This window comes from Budorcas taxicolor, chromosome 10 (genome assembly GCF_023091745.1).
Source record: "Budorcas taxicolor isolate Tak-1 chromosome 10, Takin1.1, whole genome shotgun sequence".
NCBI classification, from domain to species: domain Eukaryota; kingdom Metazoa; phylum Chordata; class Mammalia; order Artiodactyla; family Bovidae; genus Budorcas; species Budorcas taxicolor.
In genome coordinates this window covers 7,095,528-7,118,371 of record NC_068919.1, presented here as the reverse complement: position 1 = coordinate 7,118,371, position 22,844 = coordinate 7,095,528, and the positions used below count along the sequence as shown (strand labels likewise).

Sequence of the window (22,844 nt, the reverse complement as noted above, 5' to 3'; positions counted from 1 at the left end):
CTAAGGCTTGCACGTGTTAACTTTTATTTGTGTATGGAAAAATTACAGTGTGTGTTGATACTGTAATCATTATTGGAATTTCAGTGAAAAGTTTTCAGTAAGGTGAAACTCCCCAGGGTCTCTTTGGATTAGATATTTCTTGTAATTTAGAAATCTGGACTGAACATGTGTGGTGGGCGTACATTTTCCTTTGACTGTTATGAATCTTTTTTGCTTCTCAGTGATTCCGATAATTTCATCAAATTAGTATTGTAGTGTGTTAAGTATTTTACAAAAGCAAGCTGTACTTTTGAACTATTGATTATCCCTTTTTGTGGAGTAGGAGGATTGTAGTGAGGGGTGGAGTCACCAGTGTGGAGTGTGCGCTGTGTGTGAGTATCCGAGAATCACTTATGCAGAGTGGTGTAGTAAGTATATACTTTATGACCAAAAAAAAAAAAAGGAAGACTTATCTCCGTGATATTTAAGTGCATAGAGATGTAGTGTTTGACCACTTCTTTAGTAGGCAAATAACTTCCATGTTGCTGTGTACCTGGAATCAATAGGGATGTAGGTTTTGGTATTCTTGTTAACAGCTAAGAGGAAATTTCCCTAAAATTTAGCAATTTATGGATACTATGTTTTCTTGGAAGCTTTTTCATCAAGAATGTTTTATATTGAATGTATGTTTTTAAGTTTCAAGTACATATATATTTTGAATCTTTGTATTCACTTGGTAATTTTAAACAAAGGTTAGAACTCAGTGTCTGTTCTTTTCCATCTGTTTAGTAATGCAGTTAAATCCTAATGCTAATTTGTTTTGTTCCTCCACAAATGGAGTGAATTTGGAATGGTGGTGGTAGAGTAAACTTGTATGAGAAATACAGCAGCCCAGAGTTTTTTTAATATGAACATATTTCCTAGAGGCTTGTTTCTTAGACACGTTAAGTTCCAAAAATACTGGGTTGACAGTAATTCTAGGTGGTTGTAACAAATGTCAAGTTGGGTTATGGATGGGAAAAGATTCAGGCCTTAGATGGACTTGAGAGCAATTAAGCCTGGATAAATTTCACCCAATTTCTTCTGAATTCTCTCCAACATTATTACCTTATCTTTACCTAATGTTTTCTTCACACATCTAACTATTGGCTGAAATTCTGTCCATCCCTGGAGTCCATCTCGACTGTTCTTTCTATGAAGACTTTTATTTTGCCAACCATCCCAGCACTTCTTTCCTCAAGGGTGTTATCTCCTATTAATATAGTAGGGTATTCATTCCTATAGCATTTTATGTGTGACTTGCTTCTGATCCTTATTATAAATGTGGTTTTTTTTTCTCCTGAATTTATGCTTGCTGGACTATGGGAAGCAGGATTATTTAATTCTCTTGCAGTGCCCGTATATCGCCTTGTCTCTGTTGAATGGGGAAGAGTGAGGAAAAGTTATGAAGTGAAGTGACATCGCTCAGTCGTGCCCGACTCTTTGCGACCCCGTGGACTGTAGTTTACAAGGCTCCTCTGTCCATGGAATTTGCCAGGCAAGAGTACCGGAGTGGGTTGCAGTTTCCTTCTCCAGGGGATCTTCCCGACCCAGGGATCGAACCCAGGTCTCCCGCATTGCGGGCAGACGCTTTACCGTCTGAGCCACCGTGCCTGTATATTGCCTTATCTCTGTTGAATGGGGAAGAGTGAGGAAAAGTTATGAGGGTAGGAGAAAAGGCAAAAGTCTGCCTTCTGGTTGTGAATACGAGTTAACATTTTCTGGGTAAAGGGCCTGAAGTTTATGTAATTATTGGGTTTTCTATAAGAAAATAATATAAAAATATGGGCACAAAATTGTGTCTTGTCTGTCCCTTTGAAAGGGATCTGTTCTTGTGAGGTTCTCTGAAGGATTCTAAGCTTCATTGTTGGGGAACCCTGATGGCTCAGCCAGTAAAGAATCTGCCTGCAATGCAGGAGACCTGGGTTCAATTCCTGGATCCATCCCCTGGAAAACGACATGGCAACCCACTTCAGTATTCTTGCTTGGGAAATCCCTTGTATAGAGAGCTTCATTAGCTGTGCATAATTCTGCTTCCAGCTGAGAAAATACTATGTGCTTGGCAATGTTCTAAGTCTGTTCTTGCTTAATCTTAAAAAACTTTAAGAGATAAAGTGTGACAAACAAACAGAAGATAAGTAACTTGACCGTAGTCACACAGTTACTAGTTTTCTGGGAGGCAGTAATTGAATGTAAGGTAGGATTATGGTATACCAGTCTAAACAATTTCTATTATAGGCAATCAGTTCATGTAAGTTTTGTAGCTAGAGACTAAATGAGGTTACTATGTAAGATAAATAAGCAAAATATGCCTAATAATTAAGATTATGTAAGTTATGAAATTAAAAGCAGAAGATATCGGAGGTTAGGTTATTAAGCCTTCTCAGGAACCCAGAAGTATTATTTGGTCAGTCGTGTCCGACTCTTTGCAACCCCATGATCTGTAGCCTGCCAGGCTCCTCTGACCATGGAACTCTCCAGGCAAGAATACTGGAGTGGATAGCCATTCCTTTCTCCAGGGCATCTTCCTGACCTAGGGTTTGAACCCAGGTCTCCTGCATTGCAGGCTGATTCTTAACCATCTGTGCCACCAGGGAAGCCCCTGATAATTTGATTGGATTACTTGAAAAAAGATAAGAGTCAGATTTAAGGGTTTAATAGGATGAAGTTAAATAATTTGTCAGAACTTGTCACACAGCTAAGGAAAGTACTTGAGCCTCTCTGATGTTGTATCCACTGCTCTGTCCATGCAGTACCGGAATCCTGAGCCGGGTTTGAGTCTGAATGACTGGAAGTAGCAGTATAGCCAAAGAAATAGGAACGTAGTGGGGTAGTGCACTCTACAGTAGAGGTAAATTCATTTTTGTGTCTATTTGGCATTATTTTAAGTCGCTGTCTTAAGTGGTGGTAAATCTCAGGGCGCTTTTCCTGCGTGGATAAGTTCTCAGGGAGGGCTTGTAATGGTGGAGTTTAGAAGCTGTTAAGAGCCAAACAATCTCAAACCTGTTGAATTAGGAAACAGTAAAGAAAAGATTTTCCTGAGCCAATGCAGTATATTTTAACAATCCATTTAGAGTTAGTTTTTGGCAGATTTTGAATTGTCTGCTTAAAACCCCAGGACAGAAAAATATACAATATCAACAATTCCCATAGAGGTTACATTTCTACCTTTGCAGGTTTGTTGATTTTGATCTTCACTGTGCAGCAGCAAAACTTTAGCAGCACAAACCATTTATAGGTACTAGAAACAGATAATCCAAGTATGTTTTTGGAAACCAATTTTATGTTTGTATTTTACCCTTGAGTTTGAAAAATAGATCTTCAAAGAGTGCTATGGAGGTAAAAGTAAAGTTGATATAGATTTACTAAAGAGATGATCTGTATTTTTACTTTAATGTAGTCATAAACATCATACATTTTCATATAGGAATAACTTAACAACAAAAATAGAATTTTGACCATGATTGGCTTCTATTTTAGAATGCTTCATGCAGAAGGGAAGTGAGAGACTGTGTAGCCAAACTTACTTTGCTGTTGAATATGTCAAGTAAGACAGGGATAGAAACAACTGAAGTCTTGAAGGTGGTGAGGAGGGGAGGATGAAAGCACACCAAAAAAAAGCTGAATTTTTAACTGAAATGTGCTTCAGTTTTTATTTTTCAAATATTATGTTTTATTTATTGTCTATTTTATTTATAATTTTGAAGAAATTATGGGAAATCATATATAATCTGGAAAATCTTAGCCTTTTTTTTTTTTTAACTGTTTATAGTTAGAACTTTTCACATTTTGGTCTTAAACTTAGATTGACCGCTGTTTAAGATTGTTTGGATTTCTAAAATATTGACTTAATTTTTTGTTTTCTTTTCCTCCAGTGGACAAACTATATTCATGGGTGGCAGGATCGCTGGGTAGTTTTGAAAAATAATACTCTGAGTTACTACAAATCTGAAGATGAGACAGAGTATGGCTGCCGGGGATCCATCTGTCTTAGCAAGGCTGTCATCACGGTGAGTTCCTGTTCTTCATTCAACAAATGTTGATTGAGCATCAGCTATACACTAGGAACTCTATTCTTGGGGCTTATGTCTATGAAAAGAATAGATTAAGATCCTTGCCCTTGTGAAGCATAGGCTAATACTTTTTCCTGTAGAATTATTTTAGAGTATATCACTACATACTATTATTTTATATGTGTGCTTGCATGCTCAGTTGTGTCTGACTCTGTAACCCTATGGACTGTATCCTGCCAGTTTCCTCTGTCCATGGGATTCTGTGGGTTGCTATTTCCTCCTCCAGTTATTTTATTTAGACATGTAGGATTTATCTAGTTGGTTACGACAAGCCCTTAAACAAGGGCTTCAGAAAAACTTGTTAGATGGCTTTGTCTCTGATAGGTTGGGACAGTAACTTAGTGAGTTATTGAAAAAGTTAAACGAGGAAAGTAAAAAGATACATATTGTAACATTTTGAAATTTTGACTTAAAATGTAATAGACCATAAGTCTATTAATCGACTTTCTGATGTAGAGCTAACAATATCTCTTTGAAGATCATGGTTGAGAGAAGTTTTTGTTTAAAGTAGTACATCCATAATGCATGGTTTGCAATTTCCAGTTTTAATTCTCTAAAGAGGAATAAAGCCTTAAAGATACTTTTGAAAAACCCTAAATATAGGTTCCTCTTTTTGACTTTTAATGTTTTTCCCTAATATTTTACAGATGTCTCACCTTTATCTAATTTAATACCTTTTAAAAGAATGACTCACCTTTATTGAGTCATTTGACTCAGCTTGCATTCAACTTCATTTACATAGAAATAACTCTTTGCTTTTGTGTTCCATAGACTTACATAATGTTTAAGTTATGTAAGGACTACAGCGAGTAAACTGATATAAACGGGTTTAGGAACAACCAACTGAATTGTTAAACATGTAACTCAACCAGTAGGTCAGAAGTACCTGAATGTACTAAAAATAGCATACTAGTTGAGAGTGGTTACTGCATGTTTAATAAAGGTTAAAAACGTGTTATCTAAGGCAGGTTGGGAGAGTTTCCCTAGTAGCTCAGAGTAAAAAATGTACCCACAGTGCTGGAGATGTGAATTTGATCCTTGGGTCAGGAAGGTCCCCTGGAGAAGGAAAAGGCAACCCACTTCAGTATTCTCGCCTGGAGAATCCCTTGGATAGAGGAGCCTGGTGAGCTACAGTCCACAGGGTCACAAAAGAGTCAGACACAGACTTAACCAAAACAGTAACAATAAGGCAGATTAGTTAAGTGGAAGTCAGTTAAGGAAGCTGTTGTAGTTAACATCTAAAAATAAGTATCTTAAAACAGTTAGATTTCACTGATACATCCGAAGAGAATTCACTTTATGAGAGAATTTATATTGTTTATAAAAAGCAAATGGTATGCTTCGGATATGTGTTCATATCTAAATGACTTAACATATGTTTATGTTACACATTTAAGGAAAATCATGTCATATTTTTTCATCATTTTTCATACATTCTGCCCTTAAGTGTTCACAATTTGAAAACAAATACTTAGTTGAATATTGAGTTGGAAAAATTTATGGAGGAGTTATTTGGAAATGTTCAGAATGAAACTACTACTCTCCATTCTTAAAGACAATTTTAAAGAAATAGGTTGAACGTAAAAACTCAGTGTTTGACTGGTATGTGGTTCATTATAATGAACTTTTGAAATTGTATCTAGTTTAGCATTTTAGAGTTTTATTTCTTTTGAGATGGATCACTGCTCATGCTCGAGGAAAGAATGAATCAGGGATAGAAATATACTTTATAATCTTGAAATGTCTTTCTTTGGTTCTTCCCTTTTTCCTTCTTTTGTGTATTGTTAGATGCTTGTTAGTTACAGTGCTTGTTTGACTCTTTGAAAACAGTTTATTGATCGGTGATAGATGGAAAGAGACGAATGAGATTTTATATTTTCCTAAGAAGTACTATTCCTAGAGTACCATGCTAATTTCTGTGGAGTTAAATTTAGTTATGTTGTCTTGAATTATGGATTGTGGCAATAGTGCCTGGCTTATTTGGGAAAAAGAAAAAGTTTTAATAAATATTTACATTGCATCTACTTAGGAAAAAGCAATGTGTTAATTCTTTGTAGATTTCTATTGTTTTTAGATCTGTAGTTGCTTAGAGAATTTCTATTGCAGTTCATAATCAAATAAATGAGTGGGAAACCAAAATGATTTGAAAACTTTGGAAGAACCTAGTGGAAGTATTCACTGGGCTAGGTGATAGTACAGAAGGTTAAAAGAAAAAAAATCAATAAAGCAGCAGAATCTGAGTGGTAGTTAATCCTTGCGGTAGTTAAGCAGGGCTTCCCAGGTGGCACTAGTGGTAAAGAACCCTCCTGCCAATGCAGAGACATAAGAGACTCCTGTTAGATCCGTGGGTCGGGAAGATCCCCTGGAGGAGGCATGGCAACCCACTCCAGTGTTCATGCCTGGAGAATCCCCGTGGATGGAGGAGCCTGGTGGGCTGCAGTCTTTGGGGTGGCTAAGAGTTGGACACGACTGAAGTGCCTGAGCACCCATGCATAGCTAAACAGGTGGCAGGAGAAACAGAAGTGTTTACATTCCTGAACTCCTTCAACTTTGTTCTACTCTGTGGGTTCCCAGGTTCACTGTTACATAATATTTCAAGGAAATTTCAAAATATAACTGAATTCAGTGAGCTTCTCAGAATGAAGTTGAAAAATAAACTATGTATTTGAGTTAAATTTTTAAAATACAATACTAACCTCTGTTAAATAGTTATCTTTGCTTTCCTTAAATGTGGGCTATCACCTGCATCAATTCATCTTTGAAGGCAAATAATAGATATGTTTGAATTCACACACATGACAGCCTTAGGAAATCGCAGTGTTCATATATGAGGAAGTCTGGACCTGAAGAGTTGTGACTGTACTGTAATTCAGTAACGTATTTATTGTTTGTTAGTGAACATAATACTGGAGCCCACCTTTTCCCATAGAACCTAATTCATTGTTTTCTTATTTTAGCTTAACAATGAAGTTAGTCTTTATTTGAATCATGTTCTTTAACTCTGTGATAATAAATTGAGTGAAATACTTTCAAGGAACTATGTATTTCTTGGGAGAATTTGTTACCTGGAAATAATTCTTAATGTGAGGGATTGGGGGTAAGTTAATAAGAAAAACAGTGCTCTGTCACTTTGTGGGAAATGATGTATGTGTATCTTGAATAAATGTGTGTGGTAAGTTGAATTTTTCAGTTATTGTAGTTTAGTAGTTATTTACTTAAGACTCAGTCCCTGCTACAAAACTTGCCGTATAGTAGATGTTCAGTGAATGTTAGTTGTATTATTAGTTGTATTTTGTCAATCAAAAGCAATGTTTATGGAGTATTTAAACTTATTAATTTTTAAGTTCTGTTTTTAAATAAAATACCTATGGTGAAAAAAATATAAACCATACCATGAAAAGATTTGCAAAGTAAGTGCTTCTCTTTACTCTTAGTCCTGTACTCAAGAAATAACCAAAGTTAAATTTTTGGTCTGTTCTTCCAGATAGTATCATGTCTGTATAAGCATTTATTTGTTTCTATCCTTCATTTTTCATTTACACAGATAGCATCATACTAAACCTATTATTCTATACCTTGTTTTCATTTCCTGTGTCTTGGACATTTACTACACTTTGTTGAATTATGTGGATATAACATTTATTTGCTGTTTCCCTGTTCTTGGACATTTAGGTCATGTTTAACTTTGTTTTACTGTAAGCACTCTTAAAACAAACATATGTAATATTTTTAAATTTGTTTATACTTTACTGTCAAATGCCCTTTCAAAAGTACCACTTTTCATTCCTACTGATAGTGTATGAGTGTCTGTATTTCCCCATACCTTCAAGTATTGAGAAAGTCGGGTTTTGGCAAATGTTAAATATTTGTCAAACTGCTCGATAAAAATTGTGTCTCATATTAGATTGCACTTCTTTATTCAAGAGGGTGAGTTATGTTTAGAACTCTTAGTTTTTCTTCTTCTTATCGCTTGTTCATATCTTTTTCAGTTATTGATTTGTAAAAGCTCTTTGTATCATATTTGGCAGTTTGTCGTGTTTATTGTAAATGTTTCCCCCTCAGGTTGTCATTTGTCGCTTTCTTCTTGTTTTATAGTCTTTTTTTAAGCCTAACAGAAATTAAACATTTTGTGTCTTTTTTTTTTACTTTTTCCTTTATGGCTACTGTATTGTGTTTAGATAGGTGTTTCCCCCTCAAAAACTATTTGTTATTATTGTTGAGCTGGTCAGTCATGTCTGACTGTGACCCATGGACTGCAGCCCACCAGGTTCCTCTGTCCATGGGATTTCTCAGGCAAGAATACTGGAGTGGGTTGCTATTTTCTTCTTGAGGGAATCTTCCCTACTCAGGGATGCAACCTGCATCTCCTGCATTGGTAGGTGGATTCTTTGCCACTGAGCCACCGGGGCAGCCCATAAAGACTATAACTCATAGTAATATTTTCAGCTTCAATTTCATACTTGAATTTGATTTCTGTGAGAGTTACTTTAGTAAAAGGAGTGCTGTGGGGACTTTTAAGTTTTTTTCAAATGGCTAACATATAGTCAAATACCATTAATTGAAAAGTTCACCTTTTCCCCACTGACTTGAAATGTCATCTTTATTGTATATTACATTACCATGTGTATTTGAGGTAGTTTCTGGACTCTTTTTTGTTCAGTTGGTTTGCCTATTCCTTCTTTTTGTGTCGTATTTAAAAATTACATTGCTAGCATTTCTTTCATCAGTTCTTTAAACTGCTAATGGTCGTTTTGTGAAAATAAGAGAAGTGGTTTGTTCGTAGTTATTGAGATTAGACAATGTTTCAGGAATTAGGGAGCACAGATTTTTGGAATGATGGAAATAGTTATGTCTTCAGAGTTGGTTTGGGGACTTCCTTGGTGGTCCAGGCGCTAAGACTCTGCACTCCTAATGCAGGGGGCTCAGGTCCAATCCCTGGTCAGGTAACTGGATCCCACACGCCACAACTAAGAGTTTGCACATCACAAGTAAAGATCTGGCAGGCCACAACGAAGACCTGGTCAAAAAAAACAAAAAGAATTGGTTTGTCTAAGCTCTATCTGTAGCCCCAGTCTCACCTTAGGTATCTGACTTTGTATACCTACTATCTAAAACTTCTTTAAGCGAATGGGTTTTCTATTATTATTATAGGTTCAGTTCAGTTCAGTTCAGTTGCTCAGTCGTCTCCAACTCTTTGCGACCCCATGAATCACAGTACACCAGGCCTCCCTGTCCACCAACTCCCAGAGTTCACTCAGACTCATGTCCATCAAGTCAGTGATGCCATCCAGCCATCTCATCCTCTGTCGTCCCCTTCTCCTCCTGCCCCCAATCCCTTCCAGCATCAGAGTGTTTTCTAATGAGTCAGCTCTTTGCATATGAGGTGGCCAAAGTACTGGAGTTTCAGCTTCAGCATCATTCTTTCCAAAGAAATCCCAGGGCTGATCTCCTTCAGAATGGACTGACTGGATCTCCTTGCAATCCAAGGGGCTCTCAAGAGTCTTCTCCAATACCACAGTTGAAAAGCATCAGTTCTTCGGCGCTCTGCCTTCTTCACAGTCCAGTTCGGGGTTTCCCAAGTGGTTGGTAAAGGATCCATCTGCCAGTGTAGGAGATGAAGGAAACACAGGTTCAACCCCTGGGTCGGGAAGATCCCCTGGAGTAGGAAATGGCAACCTGCTCCAGTATTCTTGCCTGGAAAACCCCATGGACAGAGTACCTTGACGGACTGTAGTCCGTCCATGGGGTCACCAAGAGTCGGACACGACTGAGCACACACACACACATAACAGTGAAATTTGTACACCAATTTAGTGTTCTAATATTTTTGGACAGAAAACAAAGGTATTGAAAACCTTTATTGCTACATTGGGGGAAAAAGAAGTAAGCCAAATAGCTCTTAGGTAAGTAAGGGTTTTAAGGGAGGAGATGAAAGATCCTGGCAAAATCAAAGAAGCCAACAGGAAGGGGAGGAAGTATTCAAAATTGAAGATGATCATTAAACAAAAAAATTTTAAAGTGCCAAATAAAGAGTAGTTGGATCTAAACAGTCTTTGAATTAACTATCTCTCAGTAAAACTGGAAGAAAAAAAATTTGTTCTTAATTTTTAAAATTTTTATGTGGGATTTTAAAGTAGACAATAATAATTTAAGTTGATATTCAGCAAATTGGATATCACCAGTCATGAAGAGGGCCATAACTGATCATCATATGAGGAACTACATATTAGTAAGAAATCCGAGAAGTTGGCCTTTTATAAAATGCGCAATTTTGCTCTGTTAAACTGTGTTGTTAAGAACTCAAGGAAGGAGAGGAAGGTGTATCAACCAGAAAAAGCACTAGATAGATACTAGTTGATAATTCTCCTCATTTGAGGAGCATTTGCCAGTGAATATCTAAACAAATTAGAACCTTATACTGCTAAGGTTTTTGTCTTTAGACTCTAATAGTATCTGTTCAGTTGTTCATTTGGAAATATTATCTTCATCTTTATTTGAGTATAACTCAAATAATGTAACTCTAATATTTAGATATACTGAGAAATATTTAAAATATTTGGTGAGAGGTTTTAAAACAAATATTTTAAAAGATACCATTTGAAATGTAGAGCCCAGAGTTTTGAAATAGCATATCCAAGATTATATAATTAGAAAATGCATTAATAAAGAACCACAAACTGGGTATCTTTAAAAAAATTTTTTTAATTAAAAAAATTTTAAATATATATGTTTAGATTCTTCTCCATTATAGGTTATTACAAGATATCTAGTTCCCTGGGTCCCTGTTGTTTATCTATTTTATATATAGTAGTTTGTCTCTGCTATTCCTAACTCCCAATTTTTTTTTTAAATTTACTTATTTATAGTTGAAGGATAATTGCTTTACAGTACTGGGCTGGTTTCTGCCATACATCACCATGAATCAGCCATAGGTACACATATGTCTCCTTCCTCTTGCAGCTCCTAATTTATCCCTCCCCCACGCCCTTTCCCTTTTGGTAAATAAGGTTGTTTTCTATAGCTGTGAGTCTATGTCTGTTTTGTAAATTCATTTATATCATTTTTTAAGATTCCACATATAAGTGATATGATATATATATATATTTGTGTTTCCCTGTCTGATTTACTTCAGTTAATAGATAATCTCTAGTTCCATCTATGTTGCTGTAAATGGCAATATTTCATTCTTCTCTATAATGGCTGAGTAATATTCCATTTGTGTGTGTGTGTGTGTGTGTGTGTGTGTGTACATCCACATCTTCGTGGTCATTTCATCTGTTGGCAGATATTTAGGTTGCTTCCATGGCTCGGCTATTGTAAATAGCATTGCTGTGAACATTGGAGTGCATATCTGTTTTCAAATTATCATTTTCTCTGGATATATATACAGGCAGTAATGGAATTGTTGGATCACATCGCAACTCTATTTTTAATTTTTTAAGGAACCTCTGTGCAGTTTTCCATAGTGGTTGCACCAATTTTCCCATCAACAGTGTAGGAGGTTTCCCTTTTTTCCACACCATCTCTGCCATTTGTTACTTGTAGACTTTTTAATGATGGCCATTCTGACTGGTATGAGGAGATATCTTAGTGTAGTTTTGATTTGCATTTCTCTAATAATTAGCGTTGTTGAACATCTTTTCATATGCCTCTTGCCATCCTGTATGTCTTCTTTGGAAAAATGTCTGTTCAGGTCTTCTGCCCGTTTTTTTATTGTTTTGGCTTTTGTTTTTTTGACATTGACCTGTATAAGCTGTTTGTATATTTTGGAAATTAAACTCTTTATTGGTCACATCATTTGCAGACATTTTTCTCTCATTCCATAGATTATCTTTTTGGTTTGTTTATGATTTGCTTTGCTGAGCAAAAGCTTTTACATTTACTTAGGGCCCATTTGTTTATTTTTGCTTTTGTTTTCATTATTCTTGAAGATAGATCCAAGAAGATGTTACTGCCATTTATATCAAAGAGTGTTCTGCCTATGTTTTCTAGGAGCTTTATAGTATTCAGTCTTACATTTAGGCATTTGATCCATTTTGAGTTTATTTTTGTACATGCTGTAGAAAATGTTCCAATTTCATTGTTGTATATGTAGCTGTCCAATTTTCCCAGCACCACTAATTGAAGAGATTTTTTTACTCTAGTATGTAACCCTGACTGCTTTGTTGTAGATTAATTGACCATAAGTGCCTGGGTTTGCTTCTGGACTCTATCCTATTCCATTGATCTGTTTGTCTGGTTTTGTGTCTATGCCATCCTGTTTTTATGACTGTAGCTTTGTAGTATAATCTAAAGTCAGGGAATGTCATTCCTCCACATCTGTTCTTCTTTTTCAAAATTGTTTTGGCTATTCAGGGTCTTTTCTATCTTCATACAAATTTTAAGAATTTTTTTGTTCCAGTTCTGTGAAAAATGCCATTGATAATATGATAAGAATTGCATTGAATCTGTAGATTGCCTTGGGTAATATGGCCACCTTAACAATATTGATTCTTCTGATCCAAGAACTTGGTATATCTTTCCATCAGTTTGTGTCATCTTTGATTTCTTTCATCAGTATCTTATACTTTTCTGAGTGCAGGTGTTTTGCCTCCTTTCAGTTCAGTTCAGTTGCTCAGTCATTGCTTCCTTAGGTAGGTTTATTCCTATGCACTCTATTCTTTTTCATACGACAGTAGATTGGATTATTTCCTTGATTTCTGTTTCTGATATTTTGTTAGTATGTAGAAATGCACCTGATTTCTGTATGTTAATTTTGTATCCTCCAACTTTACCGAATTAAATAACATTTATTGTCTCATAGTTCTGGAGGCTAGACGTCCAGACCAAGATGTTGTCAGGGTTGGTTGCTTCTGTTGCTTTTGATGGTATGCTGACAGTGTTTGGCATTTCTTGGCTGGTAATGCATCATCCCCATCTCTGCATTCATGTTCACATGGCATTCTCCCCCTTTTATGAGGACACTAGTTAAATTAGAGGCCTATTTTACTCCAGTGTGACCTCATCCTAACTAATTACATCTCCAGTCACCCTATTTTCAAATAAATCCACTTTCTGACATGTTTCAGGCTAAGGCTTTAGCATATAAATGTGGGGATATGCAATGTAACCCATAACACAATCTATCAAGAGTTAAAATTAGAACTCAAGCCTCCTCATTCCCACCTGGTGTTATTTTATCACTGAGCTTAGGAAAAATGCATATACAATGCACTGTATTTTGTAGAATACTTACAGGAACATGACTGTTAAATGTTTATAAAACAACTGTTTAAAGCATCTTATTAAGATGAAAAGGGTTTTTTTTCTGTTTTAATCCTAAGAAGGTCTGTTTGAGATATACGCTTCTTATATGTAAATTTTACTAATTTTTTTTCTAAATAAAGTGAAAAGGACAAAAATGTGTGATTTGCTGTTACTGTCTTCTGTTAAGTCTCTAGTAAATATAGTTTGTATTTTAGCATTCAAGTTTCCTTAAAACAAGGAATACACAAAATTTCCCAGATTTGCCTGCTTGAAATAATTAGCAACAAGCTTCTTTTTTAGTTTCTCTCAAGATCTTTTAAGATCTTCTCTCAAGATCTTATACAAGTTTTTGTTTAGTATTTTTCTTTTTAAAAAAGTGTAGTTGATTTACAATATATTGCTTGCAGGCATACAGCATATTGATTCTGTAGTTTTACAATTTATACTCCATTAAAAGTTATAATGGCTTTAATTCTCAATGCTATACATATATAGTGTTTTTTATTTAGCATTTTGTCCTCATTTCTGAAATGCTTAAGGTATCATTAATGCTGTAGCTTTGTAGCAGAGTCTGAAGTCAGGGAGCCTGATTCCTTTAGCTCTGTTTTTCTTTCTTAAGATTGCTTTGGTTATTTTGGATTGTTTGTGTCTCCATACAGATTTTGAGATTCTGTTGTTGTTGTTGTTTTAGTTCTGTGAAAAATGCTATTTGTAATTTGATAGAGATTACATTGAATCTATTGATTGCCTTGGGTAGTATAGTCATTTTGACAATATTGATTCTTCCAGTCCACAAACATGGTGTCTCTTTCCATCTGTTTATGTCATCTTCAGTTTCTTTCATCAGCATCTTAACAGCTTTTGGGGTACAGGTGTTTTGTCTCTTTAGGTAAGTTTATTCCTAAGTATTTTATTCTTTTTGAAGCTCAAATTGGATTAAAGACCTAAATGTGAGACCAGACACTACTAAACTCCTAGAAGAAAACAGAGGGAAAAACTCTCTGACATAAATCTCAGCAATATATTTTTCCATCCATTTCCCAGAATAATGGAAATAAAAATAAAGAAATGAGACCTGCTGCTGCTGCTAAGTCGCTTCAGCCGTGTCCGACCCTGTGCAACCCCATAGATGGCAGCCCACCAGGCTCCCCCGTCCCTGGGATTCTCCAGGCAAGAACACTGGAGTGGGTTGCCATTTCCTTCTCCAATGCATGAAAGTGAAACGTGAAAGTGAAGTCGCTCAGTCGTGTCCGACTCTTAGTGACCCCATGGACCACAGCCTACCAGGCTCCTCCATCCATGGGATTTTCCAGGCAAGACTGGGTTGCCATTTCCTTCTCTGAAATGGGACCTACTTAAACTCAAAAGCTTTTGCACACCAAAGGAAACAGTAAACAAAATGAAAGGACAGCACGCAGATTGGGAGAAAATATTTGCAAATGATGTGACTGATAAGGGATTAGTCTCCAAAATTTACAAACAGCTCGTGATGCTTAACAGAAACAACACATTCAAGAAGACTAATTAGACATTGCTCCAAAGAAAACATATAGATAGCCAATAGGCACATAAAAAGATGTTCAGCATAACTAATTATTAGAGAAATGCAAATCAGAGCTACAATGAGATATCACCTCACACCAGCCAGAAAAAAATTCACAAACAAATGCTGGAGACTGAGTGGAGAGAAGGGAACCATCCTACACTTTTGGTAGGAATGTCAGTTGGTACAGCCACTATGGAGAACAGTATGAGTGTTCCCTTAAACACTAAATATAGAGCTGCCATATGACCCTGTAGTCCCACTCCTGGACATATATCTAGAGAAGAGCATGATCCAAAAGGATACAGTGATCACTGCAGCACTATACTCAAGACATGAAAGCAACCTAAATGTCCATCAACAGAGGAATAGATAAAGAAAATGTGGTACATACAGATGTGGTGGAATATTACTCAGCCATTAGAAAAGAATGAGATAGTGCTATTTGCAGCAAGATGAATGGACCTAGAGAGCATTATACTGAGTGAAGTAAGTCAGAGAATGGGAAATATCATATGACTTTCCTTATATGCAGAGTCTGAAAAGAAATGATATGAATGAGCTTACTTACAAAACAGAAGCAAACTCACAGATTTCACAGATTTAGAGAAGGAGCTTATGGAGTTTATGATTGCCAAGGGCAGGGTAGGGGGAGGATAGAGGAAAGAGATAGGGAGTTTGGGATGGACATGTATATAGTGCTTTATTTAAAATGGATAACCAACAAGGACCGATTGTAGAGCACAAGGAATTCTCCTCAATGTTATGTGGCAGCCTGGATGGGAAGGGAGTTTGGGGGAGAATGGATACATGTATATGTATGCTGAATCCCTTTGCTGTTCACCTCAAACTATCACAACATTGTTAATCAGCTATATCCCAATACAAAATAAAAACTTAAAAAGTCTATCATTCATGGGCTTTCAGGTCAAACCCAGATTTAGATCTTGGCTCTGTTTCTTATGGCTAAAGGTACTTTCAGATGACTACTAAACTTCTCTGAGCTTCAGCTTTCTTAGGTGGTGAAAGGATGGAATGATTATGTGTATTAAACAAAATAACATAAAATACTTGTACTTTTGTTCTTGGCAACATAAGAGGCAGTCAGATTTCTTTAAGTTTATTTTGTGATATGTTTGTATTAGAAATAAAGCCTGCAGTTTTGAAAGAAGAAAGGAGAAGCTGGCAAAGACTTTTGTGAAAGGGAGACAAAGACGAAGATGCAAGTGACTTATTAAAGTTGAAATATGTGACATGCCATATTTGAACAGTTCTCATGCTTTTCCTATAAGCAGTTTCCTTGCACCAAGTAGTTCTGTTTCACAACTTAAAAGAAATTATATGTATGTGTATAAATAATAGCAAATGAAGCAACTGACAAACAACTAATCTCAAAAATATACAAGCAACTCATGCAGCTCAATTCCAGAAAAATAAATGACCCAATCAAAAAATGGGACAAAGAACTAAATAGACATTTCTCCAAAGAAGACATCCAGATGGCTAACAAACACATGAAAAAATGCTCAACATCACTATCAGAGAAATGTACATCAAAACCACAATGAGGTACCATTTCACACCAGTTAGAATGGCTGTGATCCAAAAGTCTACAAAATGCTGGAGAGGGTGTGGAGAAAAGGGAACCCTCTTACACTGTTGGTGGGAATGCAAACTAGTACAGCCACTATGGAGAACAGTGTGGAGATTCCTTAAAAAACTGGAAATAGAACTGCCTTATGACCCAGCAATCCCACTGCTGGGCATACACACCGAGGAAACCAGAATTGAAAGAGACACATGTACCCCAATGTTCATCGCAGCACTGTTTATAATAGCCAGGACATGGAAGCAACCTAGATGTCCATCAGCAGATGAATGGATAAGAAAGCTGTGGTACATATACACAATGGAGTATTACTCAGCCATTAAAAAGAATACATTTGAATCAGTTCTAAGAAGGTGGATGAAACTGGAGCCGATTATACAGAGTGAAGTAAGCCAGAAAGAAAAACACCAATACAGTATACTAATGCATATATATGGAATTTAGAAAGATGGTAATGATAACCCTGTATGCGAGACAGCAAAAGAGACAGATGTATAGAACAGTCTTTTGGACTCTGTGGGAAAGGGAGAGGGTGGGATGATTTGGGAGAATGGCATTGAAACATGTATAATATCATGAAAGAAACGAATCGCCAGTCTAGGTTCGATGCAGGATACAGGATGCTTGGGGCTGGTGCACTGGGATGACCCAGAGAGATGGTACGGGGAGGGAGGTGGGAGGGGGGTTCAGGATTGGGAACACGTGTACACCCGTGGCGGATTCATGTTGATGTATGGCAAAACCAATACAGTATAAAATATATATATATGTATTATACTAAACAGCTTGCTCTTTTTATGCTTTCTGCATCTTCTGACTACTTTTTTTCTTTGTTCTATTGCTTATTGTGTGTGTGTATGTGTGTTAAGGCATATTTTGCCTTTTTAAAAACCATATTTATTTAGGTATAACTTATGCTTGGTAAAAATCACCCTTTTAAGTGTACAGTTGCAGTTTTCATAAATGTATATAGTCATGTGATCATTACGACAGAGCATAGATCATTTTCATCATCCCGAAAAGTTCTCGCCTGCCCTCTTTGTGATTAGTTATCGTTCCATCCCCAGTCTCTGGCAACCACTGTTCTTATAGTTTTACCTTTTCCAGATTATATATAAAATGAAATCATACAGTATGCAACTCTTTGTGTCTGACTTTTCATTTAGTGTAATGCTTTTGGAGAATCATCCATGTTCTGTGTATCCTTAATTTACTCCTTTTTATTACTGAGTACTGTTCCACAGTGTACAAATACCACTGTTTGTTTGTCCGTTCCCCACTTGATCTATGCTTCCAATTTGGGGCTACCATAAGTAAGCTGCTAATAATTCAAGTACAAGTCTTTGTGTAAATATAATGTTTTATTTCTTTGGGGTTTGGAATGGGAATTGCTGGGTCCTAGGAATGAGATTCGGAGAAGGCAATGGCACCCTACTCCAGTACTCTTACCTGGAAAATCCCATGGACGGAGGAGCCTGGTAGGCTGTGGTCCATGGAGTCGCTAGGAGTCGGACACAACTGAGCGACTTCACTTTCACTTTTCACTTTCATGCATTAGAGAAGGAAATGGCAACCCATTCCAGTGTTCTTGCCTGGAGAATCCCAGGGACGGGGGAGCCTGGTGGGCTGCCGTCTATGGGGTTGCACAGAGTTGGACACGACTGAAGCGACTTAGCAGCAGCAGCAGGAATAAGATTGCTGGGTCCTATGGTAAGAGTATGTTTACCTTTATAAGAAACTGCCAAGCTGTGTTCCAAAGTGGCAGTACCATTTTATATTTCTACCAACAATGTATTAGAATTACAGTTGCTCATATTTTTTTCATTGCTTGTTTTTTTGTTTTAATTTGGTTGATTTTTTATCTTAACTATTCTAGTAGTTGTATAGTGATATCTCATTGTGGCTTCAGTTTGCATTTTCCTAATGACTAATCATGTTGTACATCTTTTCATCTGCTTGTTATTTGTATCTCTTTGGTAATACATCTTTTCAAATCTCATTTCTGTTTGCCTTCTTGCTGTTGAGTTATGAAAGTTCTTTATATATTCCATATATCATAATTTCAGGTATGTATTTGGTAATATTTTCTGCCAAACTAACAGACTGATTTTGTAACTGTCATTAGAAAATAACTTAAATTTAGAACCTATTTGTATGTATATTTTGCTTAATTTCAAGATTTTTAGTTTGGTCTTCAGTGGCACACAGCCATTTAATTAAAATTACAAAGCTTTAGATTGAAAATTACAAGCTAACAACTCATCATATAGTGATTTCACTAGGGAAATTGGTATTACTCTTGAGCTTCTTCCTTGGAGTGATTGCTGTGTAGACTTAATCTCTGTCCTTTCTTCATTTAAGGAAGGAAACATAGCTGATAAAAAGAATGAGATATGTTCTTAGTCCCTAAGTTAGAGAATATATATTATCCAAAAATTACTTCTAAAAATATGCTTTCCTATATTTTCATCTTTTAAAAAATGAGGATTTATCACTTAAGAAAGAAAAAGATCATTATAAACTGATTATGAGAGTACAAGAAACTAAGACATTGTGACCAGTTGACACTCATCCAGAAATTCAGGTGATCTCTAAAGGACGGTGTCTTGAGGGAAGGAGACTGGATTGGGTAATAATTCTTGAAAACTTATATACAAACCCAATTTCATGAAGTGAGGTTTTCTCCTGTTATGAAAGAGGTTTCCTTTGGCTTTTAAAAAATTAGGAAGTTCTTCTAGGTAAAGATCCATGTACTGCATCTCTTTGCCCATGAAAGGAATAGTTGTTCAGTCTCTCAGTCGTGTCCGACTCTACAACTCCATAGGCCGCAGCACCAGACTTCCCTGTCCTTCACCATCTCCCAGAGCTTGCTCAAACTGTGTCCGCTGAGTCGGTGATGCCATCCAGCCATCTTGTCCTCTGTCACCATCTTCTCCTCCTGCCTGCAGTCTTTCCCGGCATTGGGGTCTTTTCACATGAGTCAGCTTTTGGCATCAGTTTGCCAAAGTATTGGTGTTTCAGCTTCAGTATCAGTCCTTCCAATGGACATTCAGGGTTGATTTCCTTTAGGATTGACTGGTTTGATCACCTTGCAATCCAAGGGCCTCTTAGGAGTCTTCTCTAACACCACAGTTCAAAAGCATCAGTTCTTTGGCACTCAGCTTTCTTTATGGTCCAACTCTTACATCCAAAAATGACTACTGGAAAAACTATAGCTTTGACTAGATGGCCCTTTGTCAGCAAAGTGATGTCTTTGCTGTTTAATATGCTGTCTAGGTTTGTCATAGCTTTTCTTCCAAGGACTAAACGTCTTTTAATTTCATGGCTGCAGTCACCATCTGCAGTAATTTTGGAGTAATTTTGGAGCCCCCCCCAAATAGAGTCTGTCACTGTTTCCATTGTTTCCCCATCTATTTGCCATGAAGTGATGGGACCTCATGCCGCGATCTTCATTTTCTGACTATTGAGTTTTAAGCCAGCTTTTTTACTCTCCTCTTTCACCTTCATCAAGAGGCTCTTTAGTTTAGTAATAGAGTTATAAAAGAGTTTTAATCCCGAAAGGGAGAAGGGTAAGGAGATAATGTATATGTTAGTCACTCAGTCGTGTCTGACCTTTTGCAGTCCCATGGACTGTAGCCTCTGTCCATGGAACTCTCCAGACAAGAATACTGGAGTGGGTCGCTATTCCCTTCTCCAGGGCATCTTTCCTATTCAGGGATCAAACCCAGGTCTCCCACTTTGTTAGCAGATTCTTTACCATCTGAGCCATTAGGGAAGCCCCAAGGAGGCAACATAAGACAGAGGTTTAGAAGTTGGAAACGTGGACAAGTGCCAAGTGACCTTGCAGATCTGAGAAATCCAGCTCCGAAGCTATGAGTTGGGAGTGCTGTGAACTTGATTTACGTCACAGTCATGTAATACTTCAGGAGTACCAGATACCTCTTAAAATGAGAGTGGAAGTTTAAATAAGCAAGATGAGTCAAATGTGAGCTTAAGAAACAATCACATCCTCAGATTTTTCTCACACAACTTTGTGCAGTTGGATAATTGACCCACCCCTCACCTGACAAAAGGTGGTGAATTGTTCTTTTAGAGTGGATAAAATAGTGTTTTCTGAGTTGGAAAGTGGGGGAATGTGCACTAGAAAAAAATGAAAGCAAGGAATCAGTGAATAAAGGGAGATTAAAGGAAGTATGCTGATAAAATATTGAGACCTCCCTCTAACCCATCCTGTTCCTATTCCCAACTTGATTCACAAAACACTAGCTAATAAACTTTCATCCTCAGAGGAGGAGGTTGCTAGAGTCTTCTCTGGAGAATCTGACCAACCTTAAGAGGAAATACGTAACAATAGCACTGGAACTTCCCCAACAAAGTCACCCAACTACCTAGATTATCACAGTGAATCCCATCTTTGAGTAGACTACCCATAGCCTTGCAGCTTTCAGGCAGCTTTTAGATCCCTCACTTTTAGAAATGAACAGTCAACACTACCAGGCCTGGGAGGAAAGTTTTCAGTATAAATGAAATCAAGAGAGTAAATGTAATACTAGGCAATAGATTACTGAAATATTCCACAAAATAAGAAAATTTGTTACTTTTCTCAAAGAGCTAAGATGAGTATTTGGAATCATTAATCCAAAAAAGTATGCTAAAAGAAAGGAAGAAGGTAAAAAAGAGCTCTTAGAAATGATTAGTATGGTCAGTGATTTAAAAAAATCAAACAAATTGGAAGGTAGAATTATACACATTTCCCAAAAAGTAGCAAAAAGCAAAAGGATAGGAAATAGGAGAAAAGGTAAACTAAAGAAAGAGATTTGATATGTGAACTGTGGGAGCTTCAGAAAGAGAGCAAAGACAACAACTTTCAATGCAAGAATATGAGAAACATTTACAGAAGTTGAGAGCATGGATTCTCACACCGAAAGGGCCAATGAAGATCCAACATAATAGGTGAAAAACAAACAAAAAAATCATGAAAGACATTTTTTGAGGTGAGTCAGACCACTTCGGAGAAAAAATATCCTGAATGATTCAGGGATGGGGTGGGGGTGGGGGGCGCGGTGGTGGGGTAAGATCACAACAAGGACAAGGATTCAAAATAACTGTGGGCTTTTTGAGAACAACCCTGGTAGGTAAAATGGAAAAGGTCATGCTTGCCTTCTGAAGAAATATTTTCAACATTGAGTTCTGTATCTAGCTGAACCACTAAGGAAGTATAAGGGCAGATAAAAGCATTTTAAAATATGAAGGTCTTAAAAAATTTACTTCTTGTGGTTTTTGAAAAATGTTTTATTTTAGAGATACATAATTAAATATCTATGGATGAAATGGTATGTTTTGAATTTGCTTCAGAATAATACATTTATTCAGGCATGAATTGGTAGAGGGTGTTGATGAAATGAAAATGACTATGAGTTAGTTGTTGAAGCCTAATAGTGGCATGGGGATTGATTATTTTTGCATATCTTTGAGAATTCTCATAATAATAAGAAAAAAACAAACATTCTACAGACCTTTCTTCTGGAAAATGTGCCACTTCAAAACAAGGAAATATTAAATAAGAGGAACATAAGCAGAGAGCATTGACATTTTACCTAAAATATGATATCCAGGCCAGTAGTATCAGTATCAGCTGTGGACTTGTTGGAAATACAAATTCTCAAGCCCTACCTCAGACCTACTGAGTAAGAGGTTCTGGTTATAAAGTCCAGCATTATGCTTCATTGACTTCGCTAAAGCCTTAAGACTGTGTGGATACCACAGTCACTGTGGAATATTCTTCAAATGATAGGAATACCAGACCACCTTACCTGCCTCCTGAGAAATCTGTATGCAAGTCAAGAAGCAACAGTTAGAACCAGACATGAAACAATGGATTGGTTCCAAATTGGTAAAGGAGTATGTCAAGGCTATATATTGTCACCCTGCTTATTTAACTTATATGCAGAGTACATCATGCGAAATGCTGGGCTTGATGAATTTCAAGCTGGAATCAAGATTACCAGGAGAAATATTGATAACCTCAGATATACAGATGGCGGAAAGTGAAGAGGAACTAAAGAGCCTCTTGATGAAGGTAAAAGAGGAGAGTGAAAAAACTGGCTTGAAACTCAGCATTCAGAAAACTAAGATGATGGCATCCTGTGCCATCACTTCATGGTAAATAGATGAGGAAAAAATGGAAAAAATGACAGATTTTATTTTCTTGGGCTCCAAAATCACTGCAGATGGTCACTGCAGCCATAAAATTAAAAAGACTCTTGCTCCTTGGAAGAAAAGCTGTGACAAACCTAGACAGTGTATTAAAAGAGACACTGCAGTGTATTAAAAGAGACATTACTTTGCCGACAAA

The 22,844-nt window shown here is 36.8% G+C and overlaps 1 protein-coding gene across 1 annotated transcript in view; it reads left to right on the top strand.

Moving 5' to 3' along the window:
* The window catches only part of CERT1 (ceramide transporter 1), a 130,157-nt gene that overhangs the window by 1,974 nt on the left and 105,339 nt on the right, over window positions 1-22,844 (top strand). The window contains exon 3 of the mRNA XM_052646302.1: window positions 3,894-4,028. Within this exon, the coding sequence (XP_052502262.1) occupies window positions 3,894-4,028 (135 nt within the window). The remainder of the gene's footprint in view (window positions 1-3,893; window positions 4,029-22,844) is intronic.